The 23420-nt window shown below is 43.8% G+C and overlaps 1 protein-coding gene across 1 annotated transcript; it reads left to right on the top strand.

Annotated features, from left to right (window-relative positions):
- The first annotated feature begins 374 nt into the window (after positions 1-374).
- On the top strand, positions 375-23008 carry LOC120456667. The gene is made up of 10 exons (XM_039643607.2): positions 375-1033; positions 12565-12741; positions 15098-15310; positions 16635-17453; positions 17543-17722; positions 17791-18198; positions 18290-18770; positions 21061-21162; positions 21228-21386; positions 21458-23008. Exons 1-10 carry the CDS (start codon positions 934-936, stop codon positions 21687-21689), a joined length of 2871 nt encoding a protein of 956 aa, XP_039499541.1. The 5' UTR covers positions 375-933; the 3' UTR covers positions 21690-23008.
- Positions 23009-23420: the final 412 nt, after the last annotated feature.

Here is a 23420-nt window from a genome sequence, read left to right as displayed (position 1 = left end):
GTCTTTTCTGATTGGCCCAAAAATAAGTAAGCATGGAGCTTTGTATTTTCTTTGATTTTTTCTTAGTGCTCCGTTACAGTTGCATAACCTGTATTAGTTGTTATTACCGTTTTGGAGATGATGGCCCCAAGAACCGATTGGCTTGTCCATTGATCAGCGGGCCCTGAATTCTGCTTCTGCTGTGGAATGATGAACGGGGTGGTGTGGGGACTCGACAGTTGGCAGTTGGCACTTGCCAAAAGCGCAGCAAGTGCTCACGCATGCAACTGCTTTGGCAGCGACGCCGACGCCGACAGAGGCAGCGACAGGTAAACCAGGTAGCTTACAAGCTTACAAGACGCACGGCGCGACGTCTCCAACTTTCAGTTGCTTTCGAGCTGCACAAGGCGACGGTTTAAGTTTTCCTCGCTTACCGGGTGAAAAGAGAGAGAACCAAAAACGCGCACAGACTATCTCTAGAGAGAGAGAGCGAGAGAGGGAGCTAGCGAGCGAAAAGTGAAAGACCGAGAAACCAGCGAAGAATTCTTCGTGCGCGATCGCCGACTTCGAATAGCTTCAGTTGCCCTGCAGAATTCCCAGCGAACGGTTCATGCAGCGGATTCTCGCGTCGCGACTTGCTTACCATCAATATTTGCAAATATATTTTTTTCAAGTTCGGTGCTCTCGTGCAGTGTGTTCAAAATAATTTTTTTTTATTTTTTGTTTTATCGAGTATCGAACCCCAACACACTTCCTGGCATGTCGAGGCAGCAATTGAAACAATCCGAAACTCGTGCCAAGTGCTAAAATTCCACGGAAGTTGACAAGTGTCGCCAGCGAAAAAGTATCAAAAAAAAAACCCAAAGCAAATATTAAATAAAATAAATTTGGAAAAATAAATAAATATATTACTAACGGACGGACAGGAGTGACAGCGTGAGCGAGACAGCAACAATGCACCGCACGCAGCCGTCGCTGCCGCTGCCTCTGCCGCTGCTGGCGTTGGCGCTGGCTTCGGCGCTGGCTTTTGCGCAGGCGCAGGCGCAGAATATAGGTGAGTGTGTCAAGCGAAAGACGAAAAGAAGAAAGAAGTGCTGCGAAACGTGCCAGAACGACCAGCGGATACCCTGCACAATGGGGCATATACAGTTCTTTACGCATGCCTTGCAGGAATATTCAAGAGCATTTTTCTTCTGATACCATTCTGATACCTTATGAAAGAACCTTTGTACAAAGAATTTCCTCAGTTCAATATATTTTATATATATTTAAGTTACAGGCAAGAAATCCAAAAAAATCAAAGTCTTACTGAAAAACCATCAATGCTTTTTTATTGCATATTAGTTAGATTTGTTCCACATCAGATCGCTTAAAGTTTAAAATGTTCTATGCATATGTTGATTAGAGAGCTTTGGGAAAACACCTTCGGCAATCGCCTTGACGTGTGGGAACTTTTGGGATGTTTGCATACATTATAAAATCTTAATTGGCTTGGTCTTAACGCTTAAATACTTCCCAAAAATCTTCTGACACCTAGACAATGCCTTTATCACTGCGAACCATCTGAAAAGCATTTCATTTATTTATGGTGCCACTAAATTTATGTGTAGATTTTGAGCCTGAAGAATATTTATGCAATTAAAGTGAGACTATCACAATTATGTTGCATTCTATCGACTAGTTGCGCATGCCCCATATGGCAGGGTATTTTTCGAAACTGCACCAAACGGCACACGGAGCCAAAGCAAACAAATTTTCTCTCGTTCTCGTTTGTTGTGGATCCCACTTGTTGCTGTCGCTCTGCTTCTGCTTCTTCTTCTTCTTCTTTTTCTCCACATCTTTCTCCGCCGCCTGTTGTTGTTGTTATTATTTTTGTTGCCCATTTTCATCACCCATTTTTTGTTGCATTTTCGTGTGTGAGCGGCGCACCCTAAAATAAAGCCAATGCTTTTCTGTTACTTTTTTTCACATATCATTTTTTATTTGGTTTTTGCGCACATTTTTTTTTTTGGCTGATTGTTGCTTTTTTTGATTTCCGGTTCTGGTTCGAAACAAAGGCAACGCTTTATAATTTGTATTATTTTTAATTCGGCTGCCTTTGCATTTTTCCCACGTTAATAAACGGGCGTCCAGGCTGTCGGCCAACTGGACTGTTGGCCATATTCCAGTTTCAGTTCCAGTTCCACACCCAGCCCACTTTTGGGTTCCAGTTTTGTTTTTTTTGCTGCCTTTAGCACCACCGAGTCAAGTGCTCTCTGCCGCCGGTTAATTGTTTCGTGTGATATGCGACACAAATAAAAAAAGGGGGAGCGTTGGGGGGCGTGCCGCTCGGGCATTTGCCAGGAAACGGATGTTTGAATGGGTCAGCAAACAATCGGCGACGAGCGTAGCCAGGCAAGCCTAAGTGAGGCAAACGAAAGACTTAGGCAACAAACTTGCCGCATGCACGTGGCAAGTGCACCGCGAAAAATAAGAAAAGATAAGAAAAGGAATGCAGGTAGCTTAGCTAAACGAAAAGTATAAAGACTTAAGTAACAAACTCGGCTTTTAAAAATGTATATAACAAAAATTCACAAACGCACTGTCAAAGGCAGCCATCTAAATGCTATTCTTACACCTTTCTCATTACCCAAATAACAAAGTATCGATAGTTTTACTGGGTCAAAGAGAAGAAACACCTGTCACCATTTGCCATATTCAATTACCTGTAACATATCGAATTGCAAACAAAGAACCTAAATTTTAATGGGGAAATGAGGAGACATAAAGGCATTAACTTTTACTTCAACACTTTTACCACCGGCACCGGGAGGAAAATCTTGTAAATTAACTTAAATTAATCACAGACAGAGGCAGAACATACAGAAACTGAAATTAAAAGAAAATTTATGATCTGCGGCAGGCAGTCATTCCACAATAAAAGCGACAACAATTGCGGTTGTCTGACAGCGGAGGGAGAGAAAGAAAAATACCAGCTGAGTTCAGTTAAAATCTGTAATGTTGGGAAAGTTTTATATACATATACTACTACATACATATCTACGGCTTTCCTTCGTATTGTTGACAATACAAAAAGTAAAAGTGCCAGGCAGCGATGGCGAATCGTTAGCTGCTGGGATGATCGAGCATATGCCCAACATCTAATGGCCAAAATGTAATATGATGAGCAATGAGTTGGATGCACAGAGATGGGGAAGATTGGGATGGGCATACATGACCACCAGCTCATCATAATCATCATCAGTGGCAGATGCGGCAGATGCGGAAGCTCGTCGCCTCTTAATTGCAATGCGAAACTGCAAAAGAAACACACTCGTACTCATAGACAGACGTATGTATAGTACTTGTACTCATGCCTTTTGCAACTGGCTTGAAGTTACCTGAAACGATACCTTTTGCCATCTGCCGATTGCTGCACAATGAACCGCAGCAATTTGTTTGTTTGAAAGGGTGCTGCACGCATGCCTGCCTCCTTTTATAATTTTTTATTTCTTCTTTCATTGCGGTTTGTGGTCGTCGTTTTTACATAAGACCAACCACAAGGAAGTAGGAAGCTTTTCTGGAAAACCTACCACTGTGCGTGGGACAGCCAGACCTTCGAAGTCCGCTGTTTTCACTTTCAACTGATATAGTTATAATAATTACTAGATGATGATGATGTTGTTCATGCGGGTGACACTGCCTGCCAAATGGTTTCAAGAGTCCAACTTGAGCATGTTCGACTTGAACTATTTACGCAACTCTTTCGAGTTTGTTTACATACTCGCACTCGTGTATATACTTTGTGTTTTATATTTTTGATTTTTTTCTGGCACTTATTTTCCTGGCACGTAGGTGGGCTAGGTATTGCGCAAAAGCCGTCAATGGCCTTGGCAGGTAACCATGCACTCGATATGTAAATCATCACCAAGAGTGACGAGCATTCAAAGCCAGTTGCCGCAATGCCAAACAATTGAAAAAGAAACTGAATAAATTCAGGTTACATTTTTGTTCAACGAAATGAATCCACAAGAAAATGGGCACTTAATTCATATTGCAAACAACTAAGAAAGCTATCCTTGTTTTAGCGGAATTAAACATAGGTATTTCTCCAAAACAACCATTTGAGTTATTCAAACATTTAGACTTGAATCACAGTGTTACTCATCTCTATGTGTGGTATACAATGCGAAATCTTACACCTAATCTTGGCCAATAAGATGTCTCTCTGGCCAAATGATTCCATGCCAAAAACTGGCGAAGAATTACGATGGCGAAGGAGTGTCTTTGTCATTATACAAGCTGATCTGATCTCATCGCATCTCATCCCCAGACAGACCATAGATCTCAGTCGTTTGTCTGGATTGTGGCATAAATTTCAATCAGTTGCGAGATGCCATTGCCATTTAGCTGATTTTTTTGTGGGCTGCGCAAAACGCCCCACTACTACCGACGATTCTCAGGCGTGAGCGGTGTCATAGTATCTTTTTAATTGCCATAAACATAAATGGCATACTGCAGCTAAATATTTTTCATATATAGTATCTTGATCTTGCCGCAAAATACAGAAAACGAAAAAAGAAATAAAAACAAACAGCACCCGTGGTCTGTGGGCAACTTTCGCGTTTTGTTTGCTGGCTGAGATGGTCGTGTGTGAAATTTTAATGTCGCAGTGAAATGCTCGAAAAGTGAAACTAACGTCTAATAAATAAATGAAATTGTTTGCTATTAGCAGCGCATTTAAATGCCACCAAGAAAGTCGCCGGCGAAAGAGAAACACACATGCTGCACAAACAAAAAAAAAAGAAAAATGAAAAAGAGCTGGGTAAAAATGTTGGACAGAATTTATGCGCGTTTTCTTTAATATTTTTTGTTGTTTGTTTGTTTGTGTTTTCTTTCAATTTAATTAATTGTAATATATGTGCGAGTGAGTACAAGTGCAATTGTGCCGTTGTGGCCACTGCAAATTGGCCAGCAACGTGATTCACGACTCACTTGGCAACCAAGCACCAATGCCAACGCCAGTGCAAAGGCAAAACAATTGAAATTGTTATTAATAATTGCTTTGTTAATAACTTTAAACGCTGTTGGAGCGTTGGAGCGGCGTTTCTCTTGCTCTGTTGTGCGTTTCGTCACTGGCCCAAAAACACAGACGATTGCAAATTGCCATCGAACGCAAAATATATAAGAAAACGATCGTGAAATAGTGACTTGAGACTCAGTCGAGAGCGATTGATAATTTGGCACAGCTGTCGTTAATTACTGATCGATTGCATTGAAAAGTTAACCAAGGTGTAGCTAAATGGATTTGGTCTAGTTTACAGATTTGGTACTTAAAGAAATGAATAGCAAACTGACAAATTTGGGTTTTATTATACATACATATTTATAAATAAATCAATTATTTATAATAGCTGCCTTTATCGCCACCAGAACCGCCTGTTGAACCGCCAGGCACCGAATTTCTTTGTGCATTTTCCCTAAGCCTTTTTTATATTTTAGCCATAACGATAACACTTATAATAACAATGGCCATAACAATAACCATAGATTATGATGGGGCTGGCTACCTAATTGCGGACATCGGACATGGACATGGATGTGGATGTGGCAGGCAACGCATGGAAATTGCAATTTGCTTAGCTCAGTTGTACTTTATGGTTGCTGATGATGTTGCGAGTGTTGCTCATGCTGCTCATGTTGCTTATGTTGCTTATGTTGCTTATGTTGCTCGTTGCAGTGGTGTTGCAGTTGCTTTTGTTCCGCTTGCACGCTGAATGGAGAGGCGATGGCGCCATCTTCATTATGATGAAGATGATGATGGTACCGATGATGATGGGGGGGCAAGTTCATTGACTGCTTCTCCGCTTCTCTGGGCAATCGGAAGTGCAGCATCGGCACAGGCTCAGGATGAGTTGGCACTTTTGCAGCTGTGGCCAATCAATAAGAGAGCAGCAACAGCAAAAGCAGCAGCAACAGCAGCAGCAACAGCAACAGCAGTTGCAACAACAGCAGCTACAGTTATGTCTTGTGGCAAGTTGCTACACCTGATTCCGAACCCCAATTTCCCATCTCGATCCCGATCTTTTGATGTCGTAACCAGCCCCACAACTAGCGGTAAAAATATTCAAATCGAATTCCAACAAATATCGGTTTTATTAACAACACCGCCACAGAAAACACAAAAAAATGTCTAAAGTGAAAATATTTATGACAAAACTGCGGTCTCCCTGCTCAAACATTTTTGGTATTTCTATTCCCTCTGAACCGGCTTTAATTTCCTTTTCGTATTGGGGCCAAGCTTTGATTTGTGGCTGCCCATTTGCATAGAAGAGTTGACAAAGTCCAAGAATTACCACAGAGAAAGGCCCAGAAAAAAAAACAAAAAAAAACCAACTGAAATTGAAGAAGAACAGCCAACAAATTCTCGGCTTTGTGTTCTCCTTTCTTATGCAAATTGCCCTGTAAACTGTTGTTTTTTATTCTATTTCTATTTCTATTACCATTTCCATTTCTTTTTAACTACTTGTTTGCACTGGTGTGTGTCTGTGTTTTTTTTTTTTTGGAAGCGGTCTGACCAAAAGATTAACCCCAGCGTTTGTCCACTTTTGGTGGCAGACACAGACCACAAGCCCAAAAAGCAAAAAACCAAAAAACCAAAAAAAAAAAGGCCATCAAACTAAAGTGGGGGCAATCTTCGCATAGCATTGAGAACGTTCACAGCCAAAGCAAATTAGGCACAAAACCAAAAGCCGATGCAAAAGCCACAGAAATTAGCAACTGCAATGAGAACGCATCTAAAGTGTACAGTGGGCGCCGGCTAAGTGCCACCGCTCGCCTCATTTCCCCACTGCAATCACTCACTGTGAAATCTTGACTGTGGCACGAGCTGAAAAGCAGCGATGTTGCTTCTACTGCAGGTGTCTTGCAGCTGGTAAACACACTCACACACACACACACACACACACCCAGCTGGCATTCTATCTTAAACTGCATTTGGGCCGAAGTGACCCAGTTTGCAACACAGCACAGTGAAACAAATTGGGCATGCTTTTGCTCTCTAAAAAATGAAAAAATATTCTAAAAGCGATGGAGAATATTTTGATAATTGCTAGCACTAGCTGTAATTGATTTAATATATATATAAATCAAGTATAATATATAGAAAGTTAAGTATATAAGCTATAATTTTGCTGCGTGCAGCGAGGAGAAGGACAACCGCAACTGGGCTGATGATGTTGCTTCTACGCTTGCACATTGATTTGCTGGCCGGTGCTTGGAATGCGGTCAACTGGCAAACGGCAAAGACGGCTTACAGCTTCCAACTTCCAGCTTCCACCATCTAGCATCCAGCATCTGGTATCTATGGTCCAGAGTCTAGAGTCTATAGTCTATAGTCTATAGTCCAGTGTTCAGCATTCAGCATTCAGCATCGAGCATCGTCGGTCAATGTCGTCGATCGTCTTTTTGGCTTGCGCCGATGGTCCGCTGACGATTGCCGTTGCTTGGCCTTGCTTTAGAAGCGGCAATCAAGCGTTTCCTTTGCGGCAAAAGTGCCGCAAAATCATATCGAACCTGTTATAAAGCTGCGAGTTAGATCCACCGATCTTTGGAGGGGGTGAAAGATGCTGCCATGCCAACAGAATGGTATGGAATGGATGCTGTCATTGTGGAGAGCAGAAGACAGCCAGCAGCAATTCTTCGGGTTCTTCTACCACTGCCGTTGTTGCTGTTGTTGTTCTTCTTGTTGTTTTACGTAACTGTTTACGCTTGAAATTTATTGTTGCCGTGCGTACCGTTACATAAAAGAGCGTCAGGGGGGAGCACGGGCATGTTTATTTAATACGCTTAGCAGCTCTTAGCCAGCCAACTAGCTCGCAGACGTGTTCTTTGATGTCTCATTTACTGCGCATGATGGGCAATTTTTATGCGCAATTAATTCCAAAAGGCAAGAACGAACGGCTGGCGAGGAATAGCAAAAGCCAAGGGCAGTCGCCCGGACCGAAACAGCTAAGAAAAAAAAACGATGGCCTTCTTAATTGAATGTTTTCGGGTTTAATAATAGCTTTCGGGACTTGAATTATAGTAGTAACATACATTTGTTTAAATTGTTAAAAATATAAATATAAATTTATATAAGCATAACTTGTAAACTGTGACTTTATAATTTATTTTATAAATGTATATAGCAACATGTTTTCGCTCAGTGTGATGAGTAATGAGTGCCCAAAAGTCGCCCATTGATACCCAAGTGAGATCCTCTGGCGGAAGTTCAAATCAAAAGACTTAGGCAACGAACTTGCGGCTTGCACAAGTCTCGTCTGGCCAGGCGCATCCGCCAACAAATGCAACAAAAGCAACAAAAGCAACAAATGCAACAAAAGCAACAAAAGCAACAATGGCCACATTGCGCAAGCCGCGTCACTTGCGAAATCTTTTTTCGATGTTCTCCAAACTCTCTGAGCGTGTGTCCGTTTGTTTGTGTGCGATTTTAACGAGGTTCTACTAATTTGGCTTACCAAAAAATAAAGTACAAAAAAAAAGAACAGCAAACAGCAACAGCAAACCGCTTAGCAAACTGGGTCAAGAGAAGCGCGCCGCAAAGGAGAAGAAGCTGCGTGAGAGCCCGGTGTCCATTCCAGCGCCAATTTATGTAAATCCAAAACCAATCAGCGGCCAAAATGCTCTTCCCTCCCCCCCTCGACGATCATCATCATCATCATTATATTATGGCCATTATGACGGGGAGTTAACGGAGTTAGAGTCGCTTTTTTCGACCAGACTCCCGCCGCTTTGGGTTTGGGTGAATGGAATGAAAATTTCTTTTTTCTTCATGGTTTATTTTCGTACTGTAGGCAGGTGTGTGTAGGGTTTTCCCTCGACTATCGCAATTGGGCCATCGGGCACTAGCACTTGCACTTTCCGCCCAAAAAAACACAGCAAGATCTTAACATCGAGATCAGCAGATATAGAGTAATCGACGAAGCGTAGGCGCTTGGCAATCAGCGCATGACGTCCCAGAACTGCACTCACTGCAGAAAACCTTTTCGGAGAACTGAGATCTGGAATCTTTAGTTTTTCATTTAGACATTTTCTCGTCCAAGTTTCCCACTAACAGAGAGTCGACACTAATTAGCGCTTGGGTCAAGAGACGTCCCCAAATGAGCTGGCCAAATAAAACGGGCTGAAACAATAGGCGGTGCCCTGCCCACTTCGCAGTTAAAAATTCCTTGAGGTGTGGACTTGCATTTAAAATGAAATTAGCCGACATACGCAAATTGCAGACTGCAGCCTGAATATGATGGAAGATGGTAGATGGAAACTGGAAAATGAAGAATGGATAATGGGGAATGCAGGTTGGGCCTGGGAGCGAACCATAAGACCACAAGGCTTAAGTGGGGGTCACCATTAGCCATTGAAGTGCAACTTTCTACGCAGCGACTGCAGGTTCAGCTGCACTGTAAGCTGCAGTTTAATCCACTGAATCGCATTAATTGAGGGCTCCACTCAAGCGGAAATCGTGGACCATTCACACTTGCCACTCTGATTCGAAGCTGGTCTTTTGCATATAAATAGTATGATATATAAGTTATAATCTTTTCCCAAGCCAAAACAGATTCATTTACATTTACATATTGCCTCCCTAAACAATTATTATTATAAATATTATTAAAAAGTTTACAATTAAAAATGGATTCCTATATTAGGGTTTAAATGTATATATTTCTATCAGCATTTCTGTTACCTACTTTACACACATTTTTTTATATATATTATATCATATTTCATATTCTTATATCATATTGTTCTTCGCCATTTTGTTGACTTATTTTATATGAGAATTATTCGTTTTTTTACGATTATGATTTTTCAACTGCCACTTTAAATGTGAAAAAATTTTTCCGTTCCCGAGACCGCAGAAACCAAAAATTAATTTCAGCTTTCGTTTTTTTTAAGGCACGCTTTTCTTTCCTCCGCTGCTAGTCAATAATTTTTCTTTTCATTCAATTCTCTTTAGTTTTTATTTTTCTTTTTTTTTTTGGTGAACTGTGCAAATAACAATTTCGATTTTGGTGCTACACCACATCACAGTTTTCCTGGCAAAAAAAACAAAAACAAGAAAAGCAAAGGCAATGGCAATCAAAGAAAAGGCGTTGATGGGTAATTTGTTACAAGAGCAACAACGGACCATGTCCGAAACTAGTTGGAAATTATAACGGTTATTATGATTATAATGATTATTAGATGATTTAGATCCGCGCACAATGAATATTCCAACTTCCATAATGTTGGATGTTGCTGGCTGGTGAAGTTGCTGCTGTAGTTGCTTGTTTAACAAATTGCTGCTGTTGTTTTGTCAATGGTAGCGTGCTTTTTTTGTTGTATTTGTTTCTTTTTTTTTTTTGTTACTGTGTGAGGCTTATGTATATGTATGGGGGTATGGGGCTATGGGTATCACTTTCACTAAGTTCGCGCACATAGAAAGCAAATGAAAGCAACGCAAACGGCAATGGCAACAAGTTGCTGTCTGCCTTTGCACTTTAAGGTATTGGCTCCCACTAGCAGCTCTACAAAAAAAAACACGGAGGCAAAAAACCGGGCACAGAAAAACCCAAAGTACAGATCCCGAAAAAAAAAAAACAAATTGTATAGTGCCAAAGTCTTGGAGCCGCATTGTCATGCATGGCCGACTGGGCAACCTTTGGTTTGGTTTCTTTCTCGGTTTTCGACGCACAGCGTGGGAGTCGTCATTAAGTTTAAAGTTGTTGGGAGGCGGGGGGTGAACTGTAACTTGGACTCTAGCTGAAACTGAAACTGAAACCGAAACTGAGCCGAAACTGAACCGAAATTGAAAATGCCTCATGAACTTGATTTCTTAATTTGCGTTTGCCCTGCATGACAAATGACTCGCCTAAAAGAGTTGCCTTTTGTTAATTTCAATTTGCCCGAACTAATTTGATTTGCGTTGCTCTCTTCAGTGGGGGGTATTACTTTTTCTATACACTTTATACCTGACTTGGAGTGGCTAAAAAAAAAACAGCGTTTGGATGAGTTGTTGGCCAAGAAGAAACCGTTATGATGAAATTGCACTGGCATTGGCATCGGTGCATCGAGATTGTATAAGAAGCTGCTGTTGCTGCAGCAATTGGCTGCAATGTGTAGCAACAACTGGGCAAGACGTGTTTTTTTTTCTTCTTAATTTCTCCCCTTTTTTTATACCCATTACTCGCAGAGTGAGGGGTATACCATGTAGAAAAGTATTGTAATGGTATTTGGTTTTATATTTATAGTCGCTTCTACTGAAGCTGCTAGCTGTGGAGGTGGTATCCAATAGTCGAGGCACTCAACATGCTGCTGCAGCTGCTTGGAAAGTTGCACTGCTGCTTGTTGGCTGCTGGTCAAATGATGTTGCAGTTATTCGACCATTTATGGCATGAATCGCCGCCTGACTGACTGACTGACTTCCTTTTTGACTGGCCACAGAGTTCCCACTTCGCCGATTATGCAAAGTCGCACTTGGTAAAAAGAACAATTTTCGCAGTTAGCAGTTAGCTGGGGATGAATCAAACTCATGACATTGGATTGGTTAGTTGGATGGCTGGATACTTAGATAGCTGGATAGCCTGGGAACTGCTCAATTGAATAACTAATCATGCTGTAGCAACAGCAGCAGCAACACATTTGATTATTGCACACGGCTGGCTCGCATTTTTGCATAGATACTCGTACAAAAGCGGCAGCTACAACTAAATTGATGTCTGTTTTTTTCCTGATGTTTTTTGTATGATGTTGTTGTGGCCATTTTCTCACGCTTTGCATTGACAACAACAACAGAGGCCACAAACAACTGCAGTCGAGAACATTTTGCAATCTGCGAATGCCAGAGATTTTTCGCCTGGCGACGAACGAATCGAGTGACCAAAGTGGAACGGAACTTGCTTAATTGTCAATCAAGTGGTGGGGAAAATTCCCCTGACAAGGCGGCAAAAGATATAACACGTAATAATTGCAAATGATTTAGATTCATTGATTGGAAATGAAATCGAATCATAACGAGTCATTATAATAAATTAGAAAACCAGCATACAAATCTTTGTTTCTCTATTATTGTTTAGCAATATAACTAAATGATATTTTTTCACAAACATCTCAGCTGTTAGATTTCTTTAATTATACCTCAATATAACAAAATTACAACAGTGAATCCCTAATACCTTACGCTATTTCAATCAGTATTTAATCTGTTAATCTATTCTCAAAATCAATTCGAAGCTTTCTCCTCTTGTCTAAATTCAATTAAATAATATTCAATCATTCGCTCCACTCTAGAATCTTAGAATCAATATTATCTCATGCCCGTCGTTCGACTTAATCAACATTTAATCGAGAACCTTAGTGGGGCATTAATTTGATAAATGATGTGAAGAATATCTATAGCCAAGCAACTCAATTCGCTGAGAACCACATCGAAACCTAATTGGTAAATCAATCAAAGATGATTTGCTCGCTTTGGGGCAGTGCAGTGAAGACTCGGTGATGAGAAGCCGAGGAGTATGAGTAATTGATGGCCATATAATCTAATAATAATTTCATTTTACCTTGCAGATGCCGGTTGCAGTTTCCCGGGATCGCCGGCGCACAGCAGCGTCGTCTTCTCGAATGCGAATCTCACCCAGGGCACGGTGGCCTCCTACAGCTGCGAGCGCGGATTCGAGCTTTTGGGACCGGCGCGGCGTGTCTGCGACAAGGGGCAGTGGGTGCCCGAGGGCATTCCGTTCTGCGGTAAGCGAGAAACACACACACACACACAAATCCAAACAGCGAAACAGCCAAACAGCCAAACAGTCAGGCAGCCAAACAAAAGACTGCGGACACGAACTTGCCGTTGCCGTTCGTCGTCAACTCAATTAGCGCCTCGGAGGCGACTTCGATTCCAAATCGGACGTGGCCGCTGACTGGGAACTACTTTCACCGCCACAAAGTTGGAAGCGTTCTCAAAATATATCTCAACACAGAAAGAAATTATATTTCATTTCTAGATAAAAGCAATAGTTAAATATAATACAAACATTTAAACAGAAAATATTTTTAAACTCCACGTTCAATTTCTCAATATTCGTTGAATATTAAGAAAAAATATAATTTAAAGTAATTGTTAAATAACTTAAATTTGTGAATTAAACCCAAAACATTCGACTTCATACTTTATTTTTTTGATGTAGGAAAGAGAGCAAATGGCATTCCAATTGAATGCAAAGTTGTTAACCGAAAGCGAAACATGATTAACAAAACGCGCCAAATTGGGCTAAAATCCAATGCGTGTGTGTGTGTGAAGAAAGACTGCAGAGCGAAGAAAGACGGGGTGCGCAGAGAGAAGCCGCGAAGTGGGAAGAATTCAACAATTGCCGCGCTCGATCAGATTGACCCACTTTTGTGACTATGAACGTAAAACGCCAACGGACATGAAATAATAAAAGAGTAAAACGTGTCGGGCACGAAAATAAATAAATGTTCTAACTGAATTTTCCAATAGACATGCACTTCCGTGGGCCGAATAAAAAAAAGAAAAAACGGAACCAAACGAAACGCAATCTAATCGGTTTCTAGTCAATGAATACCGGCATTTGTTGAATGAATTGATCGATGGGTGGGCGTGAAATAATTCTAGTAAAAAAAGGCGGCCCATTAACGATCCATCAAAATTTCAACGGACTCTTTGTTGCCAGAGATCTCAACGATAAGTCGATCGATCGCAGGCAGTAGTAGGTGTTGATGCGGGTTGATAATGCCTGAGACTTTGATAAAAACACCATCTCAAGATAAATTAAGGAGTAGTTAAAACTTATTTTCAAAGAACACATACATCGAAAGTAAAATTAAAACAAATGATATATAATATAACGCCCAAATTTCTGATTTCACTTTTGACTGACCCAATTTGATTTTAATTCCTTCACTTTGTGCGAGTCCATTAATATTCCCTTAAAATTCTTTGACCCGAGGTCGATTAAATCGTGAGCTGCTGTATCTGACCCCTAAATCCCCCGCCGTGTTAGCTGATTGCAACTTTATGACGCTCTAACAGCAATGGAATACAAAGCGGAGATCGCCTGAACTGAAAATCGGCTTTTCTCTGATCTGTAGGCCAGGTTTTGGAATTCGAATTTTGATCCAAAGTGACTCAGCAGGCAGGCGGCAGCTAGACAGGCGATCGGAAATTAATTAAATGAAATTAAATAGCATTTGTCACACCGGCAAACACCTGCTGGCTGCTGGCTGCTGGCTACACAGAGCGAAATTGGGCGGGTGCTTGGCTTGGTCCCAGTTAGAAAGCAGTAGTCGCAAAAAAAAAGCGTTTCCAAGCCGTTGAGCTTTACAAAAAAAAAAAAATGTATACAAAAATAAACTCGGATCCAAAACCAAACCCAAACCCGTCTTATCCGACAGATGCATCTGATTAATGAATCCCAATGCCGCAGAAGTGCGTGGCGAGCGATGTAATTAAGCCCGGCCAGGTGAGCAAGTAAAAGTTGAGCCGACATTAAATTTCACTTTTGCTTTTTCGGCCAGCGCATAAAAGTCTCTCAGGTCCATAAAATAAGACCAAGCTAACTAAAAACAAAAAAAAGACAATGGGCTTGGGCCAGAACGAAGGTCTCTTGACAAATTCGCCAGGCAGAACATTGTTAGATTTTTTTTTGGCCTTTTTGAGTTGCTATTGCTTTGTCTTCACTCGTTTTGGCCACAAACCGTGTCAGGGCCCGCAGCCAATTAGCCGGGCCTTGGGCTCACTCTGGGAACTCTGGTGCTCTGGCACCCTCGCGGACCAACTGAATCCAAGAGCGACTCCAAACTGGCTAGCAAATCGCTGGAACTTCGAACCAAGACTGATCTTCATCGCCGCATTGCGCCTTGAATTCCCAAATAATTACCAATGACCCCCATCTTTAGATTTGCTCATCAACAGTGCAGTTAGCATAGATTATAATTGGTTCTGCACATAATTATGCTTAGTTTTCTTACATTCACAAGCCTTAATGAGAAAATAACTTCAATAAGAACAATTTACTTCCTAAGTTCGTATCAGTTGATTTATCTACTTTATGATTAAACAATCGATGTGCCAATTTACTTGCAGTTTTGAACGTCGCCGCTGGCAAGGCGCCCATGCAAATTTCCACTGATGGCGCCGGTGCTCCACAAAAGGCCATCGATGGCTCCACATCCGCCTTCTTCACGCCGGAGACCTGCTCGCTGACGAAGGCGGAGCGATCGCCCTGGTGGTATGTGAATCTCCTGGAACCCTACATGGTGCAACTGGTGCGCCTGGACTTTGGCAAATCCTGCTGCGGTAAGTTTCGCTCCAAGTCTTATGCATAAATGCCTCGCAGCAAATTAAGTGTATATACAAATTACAAATTTCAAGTACCTTTAAGCCACCTTACTAACTTGGCCAAAACAAAATTCGAGTAAAAATGGAAAGTGCATAAGTACGGCGCACTTTATTCCCTTCTTTTCGGTTGCCACAATTTATGGGTAGTCAGAAAATGAACGAGTAAATGGCGCTTAGCCCGTGTAAATCCTCGAGCAAATTGATTAAATTGAGCCACTTTTTCGCAGTCGACCATTATCGCGGCGGCGGCCCAACCCTAAACCTGTCGCAAAAACATATAGTCAATGTGTATATACATATATGGCGATAAAGTCGAATAATAGACCTGCCTGGACCACATTCTATGGACGAAACTCTCTTTTGCCCGACGGCCAGTTCAATGCCCCCGTTTTCCCAGGCTGCCAGTCAGCCAGTCAGCCAGCCAGGCAGTCAGGCAGTCTACCAGGGTCTATACCCAGTCTATAAGTCTGCCCAGGCTACCAGATATTCGAGCACCTCTCCAGCTTCACTGGCTCAAATGGCAAATGCTGCACGATCTTCTTCCCCAAACAGCGTCTTTGTTTTAAGAGAGAGAGAAACAAAAAAAGGGTTGCCGAAACAGCAACGGCGGCAAAAGCAAACAACTGCCAACTGCCAGCCAGTTTTCCCTAATGCTTTCACTTGCCAGCAACCTGAAGTCCCCCAACTCCAACTACATCTGCAACTCCAACTCCAACTTCATCTTCATCCTCGCCTCCATCTCCATCTCCATCTCGTCGAATCTTTGGCTGGTTATGTGATTTTCGTGCGGCTCTGGCGACGACAGCGAAGACTCCGACTTCGACTGCGACTTTGACTTGGTCTTGGACTCGGTCTCCAAGCTGAGAAAAAAACCCAGACCCAGTGAGTCAGTGCGGCCCGAAATTTATGATTACTTTCACTTGGCTGACGATGAGGCCGAGTCGGCGGCTTTCAGCCAAACCGAACTTAACTGAACCGAACTGAACTGAACCCGCCTGACCCGCTGACAGACAAAGCCAAAGCAATAATGGTGACAACAGGAATACCAATGGAAATAGCTGAGGCTATTCCCTTTGCTCACTCGAAGAAGAAACTGGGCAACGCCTGATTAATGGGCTACGTTAAACTTGCAGATCACAAGATTAGATTACCTAACCAAAGGCACTCTCACTGCCACATTCTATTGGTTAGCAAATCAAGGGGTAGCAAAGTACGGGGTTACATTATAATTTGTTTATAAAAAACCGTTTCAACTGTAAATGCCACCTTATTCCCTTTGCAGGCAACAAACCCGCCACCATTGTGGTGCGAGTGGGCAACAATCGACCGGACTTGGGCACCAATCCCATTTGCAATCGCTTCACTGGCCTCCTGGAGGCCGGACAGCCGCTCTTCCTGCCCTGCAATCCACCGATGCCGGGCGCCTTTGTGAGTGTCCACCTGGAGAATAGCACACCCAATCCGCTATCCATTTGCGAGGCGTTCGTCTACACGGATCAGGCGCTGCCCATCGAGCGGTGTCCCACGTTCCGCGACCAGCCACCTGGTGCACTGGCCTCGTACAATGGCAAGTGCTACATCTTCTACAATCGCCAGCCATTGAACTTCCTGGACGCCCTGTCCTTCTGTCGTTCCCGTGGCGGTACACTGATCAGTGAGAGCAATCCGGCGCTGCAGGGATTCATCAGCTGGGAGCTGTGGCGACGTCATCGCAGTGACGTCAGTTCGCAGTACTGGATGGGTGCGGTACGCGATGGCAGCGATCGCAGCAGCTGGAAATGGGTGAATGGCGACGAGCTGACCGTCTCCTTTTGGAGTCATCCCGGCGGCGATGAGGATTGTGCCCGATTCGATGGCTCCAAGGGCTGGCTGTGGAGCGATACCAACTGCAATACGCTGCTGAACTTCATCTGCCAGCACCAGCCGAAGACCTGCGGCCGACCGGAGCAGCCGCCCAATTCCACGATGGTGGCCTTGAACGGTTTCGAGGTGGGAGCCCAGATCAAGTACAGCTGCGATGCCAATCACCTGCTGGTGGGTCCTGCCACGCGTACCTGCTTGGAGACGGGTTTCTACAATGAGTTCCCGCCAGTGTGCAAGTGTATGTATTACTGCTTATCTACCGATGCTCGCTCCATTGAGTTCCAACTTTCCCTGATATATGCTCATTAATCTCAAATCCCTTTTCAGATATCGAATGTGGTCTGCCGGCCAGCATTGCGCATGGTTCGTATGCCCTGCTGAACAACACGGTTGGCTACTTGAGCCTGGTGAAGTATTCCTGCGAGGAGGGCTACGAGATGATTGGACGTGCCCTGCTCACCTGCGACTTTGATGAGCGCTGGAATGGACCACCACCACGTTGTGAGAGTGAGTATACATGAATATACATAGAGCAATAGATAGAGATTCCTTAACCCAATGTTTCGCTTTTCCAGTTGTGGAGTGCGACACACTGCCGGGCAACTACTACAGCACCATTATCAATGCACCCAATGGCACCTACTACGGCTCCAAGGCGGAGATCAGTTGTCCGCCCGGCTATCGCATGGAGGGACCTCGAGTGCTCACCTGCCTGGCCAGTGGTCAATGGAGCAGCGCCCTGCCGCGTTGCATCAAACTGGAGCCATCCACACAGCCCACCGCCGCGCCCACCATTCCTGTGCCCTCATCGGTGGCCACGCCCCCGCCCTTCCGGCCCAAGGTCATCCCAAGTTCGACCACCAGCCGCACCCCCTACCGCCCAGCAGTGTCCACGGCGAGCAGCGGCATCGGCGGCAGCTCCACCAGCACAGTGGGCACATATCCCAGTCTCAGTCCCACGCAGGTGGAGATCAACGGCGAATGTGAGTAAAGCTTATGATGCCGGGTCACCTGGCGTTAATCCTAACAGATTTGTATGCAACTCATTCCTCATTGATCATCTTTAATCCGCAGCTGAATCCGAGGAGGAAATCAATGTACCCCCAGTGCCCGGCACCGTACGCGAGGAGTTCCCACGACGCACCGTTCGCCCGGTGCTCATACCGAAGAAGCCGAACAGCACGCCAGCTGCCCTGCCGCCCACCACCCACCAGGTGCCACCGCAACCGCCGTCCACCTACGCACCCACACCGCCGCGCAGCTCGCGACCAAGTGGGTCACCGAATGGCGCCGGCGGCGGAGTGGAGACCACCACGCGGAACACGCAGCAGATCATCGCCAACTCGCATCCGCAGGACAACGAGATACCCGACAGCGTCAACATTCAGCAGAATCAGTCGCCCAATGTCAATGTGCCCTTCGCCGTCGACAATCCCGACCGCAAGGAGACCAAGGAGGCCAAACTCAATCTGGGCGCCATCGTTGCTCTGGGCGCTTTTGGTGGCTTCGTCTTCCTGGCCGCCGTCATCACCACCATCGTGATCCTTGTGCGAAGGTGAGTCCTTCAGCTGGCGAAGTGGGCACAGCAAATTGGGGAGCAGTCATGTTCTGGGTCAATTAGATTTTTCGCAGATAATCAGTCGTTTTATTATGAACGCTTAACAATTTCAACTTGACCTGCGCTTTTATAGGGATACATTTATCTCAAATTATGTAGGTATTGCAATTAATTAAACAGTTTCTTTACTTCCCATTAACAAAGTATGTATGTATTTTCTAAGCCAATAGATACATTTTAATGCAAATTTTTGCAAATACTTGGATAATTCTTAGCTAAAGCCACTTGAAATACCTTCAAAATGCAATACTGTTGCCAAACTAAAGCAGTTAACTTAATTTGATGTTAATCTTCGTTAAGTACATAGGTTTAAAATGCCACAGTCACGAATCAAATTGATAAGATCAGATTGACCGTGATTTCATATCAATATTTATGCTGTGTGTGGAGGAAAGTCGATGTCGTTGTCGGGGTCACCACCTGCCCAGCCACCACCTGTCCCTTTCTAGTCCCCTGTCTCTCTCTCTCTCTCTCTCTCTCTCTTTTGCTCCCTCTAGCTCACAAACGCTGTCTCCGTCTCGCTCTTAATGTCACAAACTCTCGCTCTCTCTCTCTCTCTCTTTTGTCGCTGAGTGCCCCTCAAATTTTGGATGGTTTTATTTTGATTTCAGTATTACCCCCGGAATTTAGAATCTATCTCTCTGTGAAATACCTCGTGAAACACACGCACACACACCTGTACAAAAGAAGAGAGTCTCTCACGCACACGCACACGCACATGCACACGCACACGCACACACACACACCTGAACATCGAACGCTTTCTCCTTCTCGTTGTACAACTCTCTTTTTTCGTTTTTGCTTCTCCCACTCTCTGTCTTTTGGCAATACCATTCGTCAGCACCCCGAACAGCCAACGGCGGCACCTAGCCAAACACTTAACCGCTTACCAACATCATCATGCTCATCATCACCACCACCAGCAGATCCACCAGCAGCATTTCCACCACCGCAACCACCACCAGCAGCAGCAGCAGCAGGAGCAACACCACCACCAGAACCATCAACTCCAGCAGCAGCAGCAACAGAAGTACGTTCAACAACAGGAGCAACTGCATCAGAGCCACCGGCAAAAGAAGCAGCCAGCGCAAACGAAGAAAAACCAGGGCGGAATCGGAATTGGCATCGGGATCGGGATACCGCGACCGAGTCGATTGCCTAGCTATGCAACCGCGACGGCCACCAGTGCCACCAGCTACGCATCCACCGCCCAATTAACCCAGAGCCACCTCTTCCCCGACGGCGGTGGCGGTGGCGGTGGCTATGGCAGCGTGGGATCGAGCAGTGCTGGTGGCCTGGCCCACGCACCATCCATGTGGTACAGCGTGCTGGCGCTGCCCTTCGATGATCAGAAGCTGGGTCGCCGGGAGTTCAGCAGCTATGGACGCGGTTATCGTGCCCGGGCTGGACTCTTTAGCAACTCCCATATGTGAAATATGCGACAGGAAGTATACAATGGAAAACCGATGAAAAAACCGATGGAAAACCAAGCCAAAGAGACCTGCTACTACCTGGAAAACGAAAGCTACCACTTTAAACTAAAAAAAAAAAAACAATCGTGCCAAAGATGCAAGACAGAAAAACGAATTAAACATAATTAAGAGCAAGAACAAACAATGCGGCCATATGCACCAATGTAAGCAGCACAAAAAATCAATCAATCAATCAATCAGTCAGTCAACAACAACACCACACGAAACAACAACAATCAATCAGTCAGTCAGTAAATCAGTCAGTCAATCAAACAAGCAACACTGAAACAAACACCAACAAACAAAATACTGAAAGCTGCGAATGCTGTGGGCTGTGAGGCGATAATCCTACTCCTTGCTGTTGCACCTCCATCCATCAGTCAATCAATCAATGCATCAACCAATCAATGCATCTATCGCCCAACAACAAGACTCTCTTTCACACACACACGCAACCACACACACACACAACCACACACAGAAACACTGCACGCCTGGTTCGCTGTCTCTGTCTTTTGTTGCCTGCCTGCCTGTCTCTTTCTCTAGCCCTCCATCTGTCTCTCTCCAATCACATCTATCCGTCTCTGTCTCTGTCTCTGTATCTGTGTGCGTAGTTCTCCGTGCCTAACCCACTTTTTTGCCCGATTTTGTGACTAACCCAACACTGTTTCGTCCTGGCATTCAGTATTTTCTAAATATAGTTAAAAATATCAACTATAATGAATATACAAAATCTTTAAATCTTTTTTCTCCAGAAACCGAACCACACAACACTATCGCCATCGCGCCTCGCCCGACTGCAACACTGTGGCCAGCTTCGATAGCTCCACCTCCGGATCCCGCAATGGACTCAACAGGTGGATTCAGTTGATCTGCCTTTAAATCAACATCAATCAATAATATTATAAACTCTTATCTATAGGTACTACCGTCAAGCCTGGGAGAACCTGCACGAGTCCGCCTCCAAGAACAGCTCACACAACGCCCTGCGCCGCAAGGAGACCCTCGATCCACCGAGCATGACCCGATCCCGCGACAATCTGCGCGACAATATGCAGCGATCCCGCGAGAATCTCGACAGGTTAGCAAATAGTAAATCCCCCAAAAATATAGATCATTTCTAATCAGTTGTATCCAACCTCCTCAAAACAGATGTGGCAGGGACAACTACGGGATGCGGGACGACTCCGAGATGGTGGTGTCCTCGGTGGTGTCGGATGTGTGCCTGAAGGGCGAGAAGAAGCGCCACCATCACCATCACCACAAGAGCAGCTCCCGCAATGGCGACTACCGCGATCGGGATCACTCCTCCGGCAGACGCGAGCACCACCGACATAGTGGTGGTGGCGGTGGCGGCGGAGGCGGTGGTGGCGGCCACTATTGACCAACCATGGTCATCACCATCAACGTGGAGCGGCAGTAGCCAATCGAACGATAGTGGCCAGCAGCAGCAGTCGGCGTAGAAATCGGATTCGGATTCGGACATGGATTTGGATTTGGATTTTGACTTGGACTCGGGTTCTTGATTTTGGATTTGGATTTCCATTTCGATTCAGTTTCGAAAATCAAGATTTGAGAACTGCAAAGCGAGCGCAACAACGAAACGTTATTTGTTTAATTTTAGCAACCGTTTTTTTTTTCGCGCATTAGTTATGTAAGCCAGAGATCGAGAAAAGGGTTCGGAAACAGTGTGGAGAAGACTTTTCTGTTTTATAGTGAAAAAGAAAAAAAAAACAAAAATGTTAAAAGATCCTTTAACTTGCAAGTCAATACTTAGCTATATAATCGAATCGTATGCGACGTTTATTTTTTGGGCTGAAACTCCGAAATCTCCGTAGATTTTGGAACCGCAGGTTAAAGAAATATCTACGTGAGAAATATCCCAAAAATCTATCTTCAAAAACTTGAATCTCTTATTGGTAATTTAGCCTGATTATTTGGTTTTCAAAGTCCCGGAGTTTCGGGGATGGTCCCATCTATAAGTATATATGCACTCGTGCTAAGATTTCGTCCGAACTCGTATAATTTATTCGCAAAGCTTTCGTAAGGTTCTTAGTTAAATTCTCTCTATGAATTAGTTGTATGTAAAGGCGTGAAAAAAAGGGCAACATGGCGAGGCGTAGTATTTAGATGCAAGGCACCAGTCCACCCACATCCACATTCCCCCGAAGGTCACTCCACCACCCACCACCCCCCAACCCATCACCAACCCCCTTCACCCAGCAAGCAGAACGCAGAGCTGCAGCCAAATTATGTGCAACTTGGTTTCGTTTGAGGTTTCAAGCCAAATCGACTTGCTCATAGTCGCAAATTAGTTACGTAAACACTTACACTAGATAGAACTACCCATATTCATTTCTCAACAAAAATCCACAAAAAACAAAAAATTCAAAAACAAAACACCAATCGGCAGCAGCAGCAGCAAATAATATCGTAGTACGTGTGCCACAGAGAACATACTGTATAAAAATGTGCACAGGATCGAAAGAGTATATATTATTAGCCCCAACTCACCCAGCTACACCATTCCATTATGTTTTTGTACCTACCCATTATATATCGCCCTGTATTTGTATTTCTAGAGTCTTGTAATTTGTAGATTTTGTTTTCGAGTGTGTATCGTCGAGTGCTTAGTTTGCAATATTATTTGAATTTCGTGCATTATTTCCAATGTAAATAATAATAATTTATTTCATAAATAAAACAATGAATATTTTTACTAAACAATTGCATAATTTTTTACTTTTCTGGTTGGTTTAAGTGTTTTCAATATATTCATTTTGTATTTGAATTCCAAGTTCAAAATTGGCGGGCAATGCTTAGCGCCATCTATTGGCGTTTTGTAGGAGCAGTCGATATAACATAGCTGCCCGCTGTTAAGGTGCCAACGTGCTACGTGCTGTTGTGCACTCGAATTGTCAGTCGATAGTAGTAGTAGTGTTGTTGGTATTTTTTAAAAAAGCTTGAATATGTTAATAAATCTATTAATTGTTTTATAAAAACAGAGACATTACTATTAAATGATCTATGACTACACAAAGTAGCTGTATATTGCTTAGGTATTTTTGTAATGCAGTAGTTAATTATCGGACTGGCATCTCTCCGCCTGCTAAAC

This window comes from Drosophila santomea, chromosome X (assembly GCF_016746245.2).
Source record: "Drosophila santomea strain STO CAGO 1482 chromosome X, Prin_Dsan_1.1, whole genome shotgun sequence".
Classification (NCBI taxonomy): Eukaryota; Metazoa; Arthropoda; class Insecta; order Diptera; family Drosophilidae; genus Drosophila; species Drosophila santomea.
The sequence above is the reverse complement of the archived record's forward strand: the minus strand, read 5'-3'. Positions and strand labels throughout refer to the sequence as shown.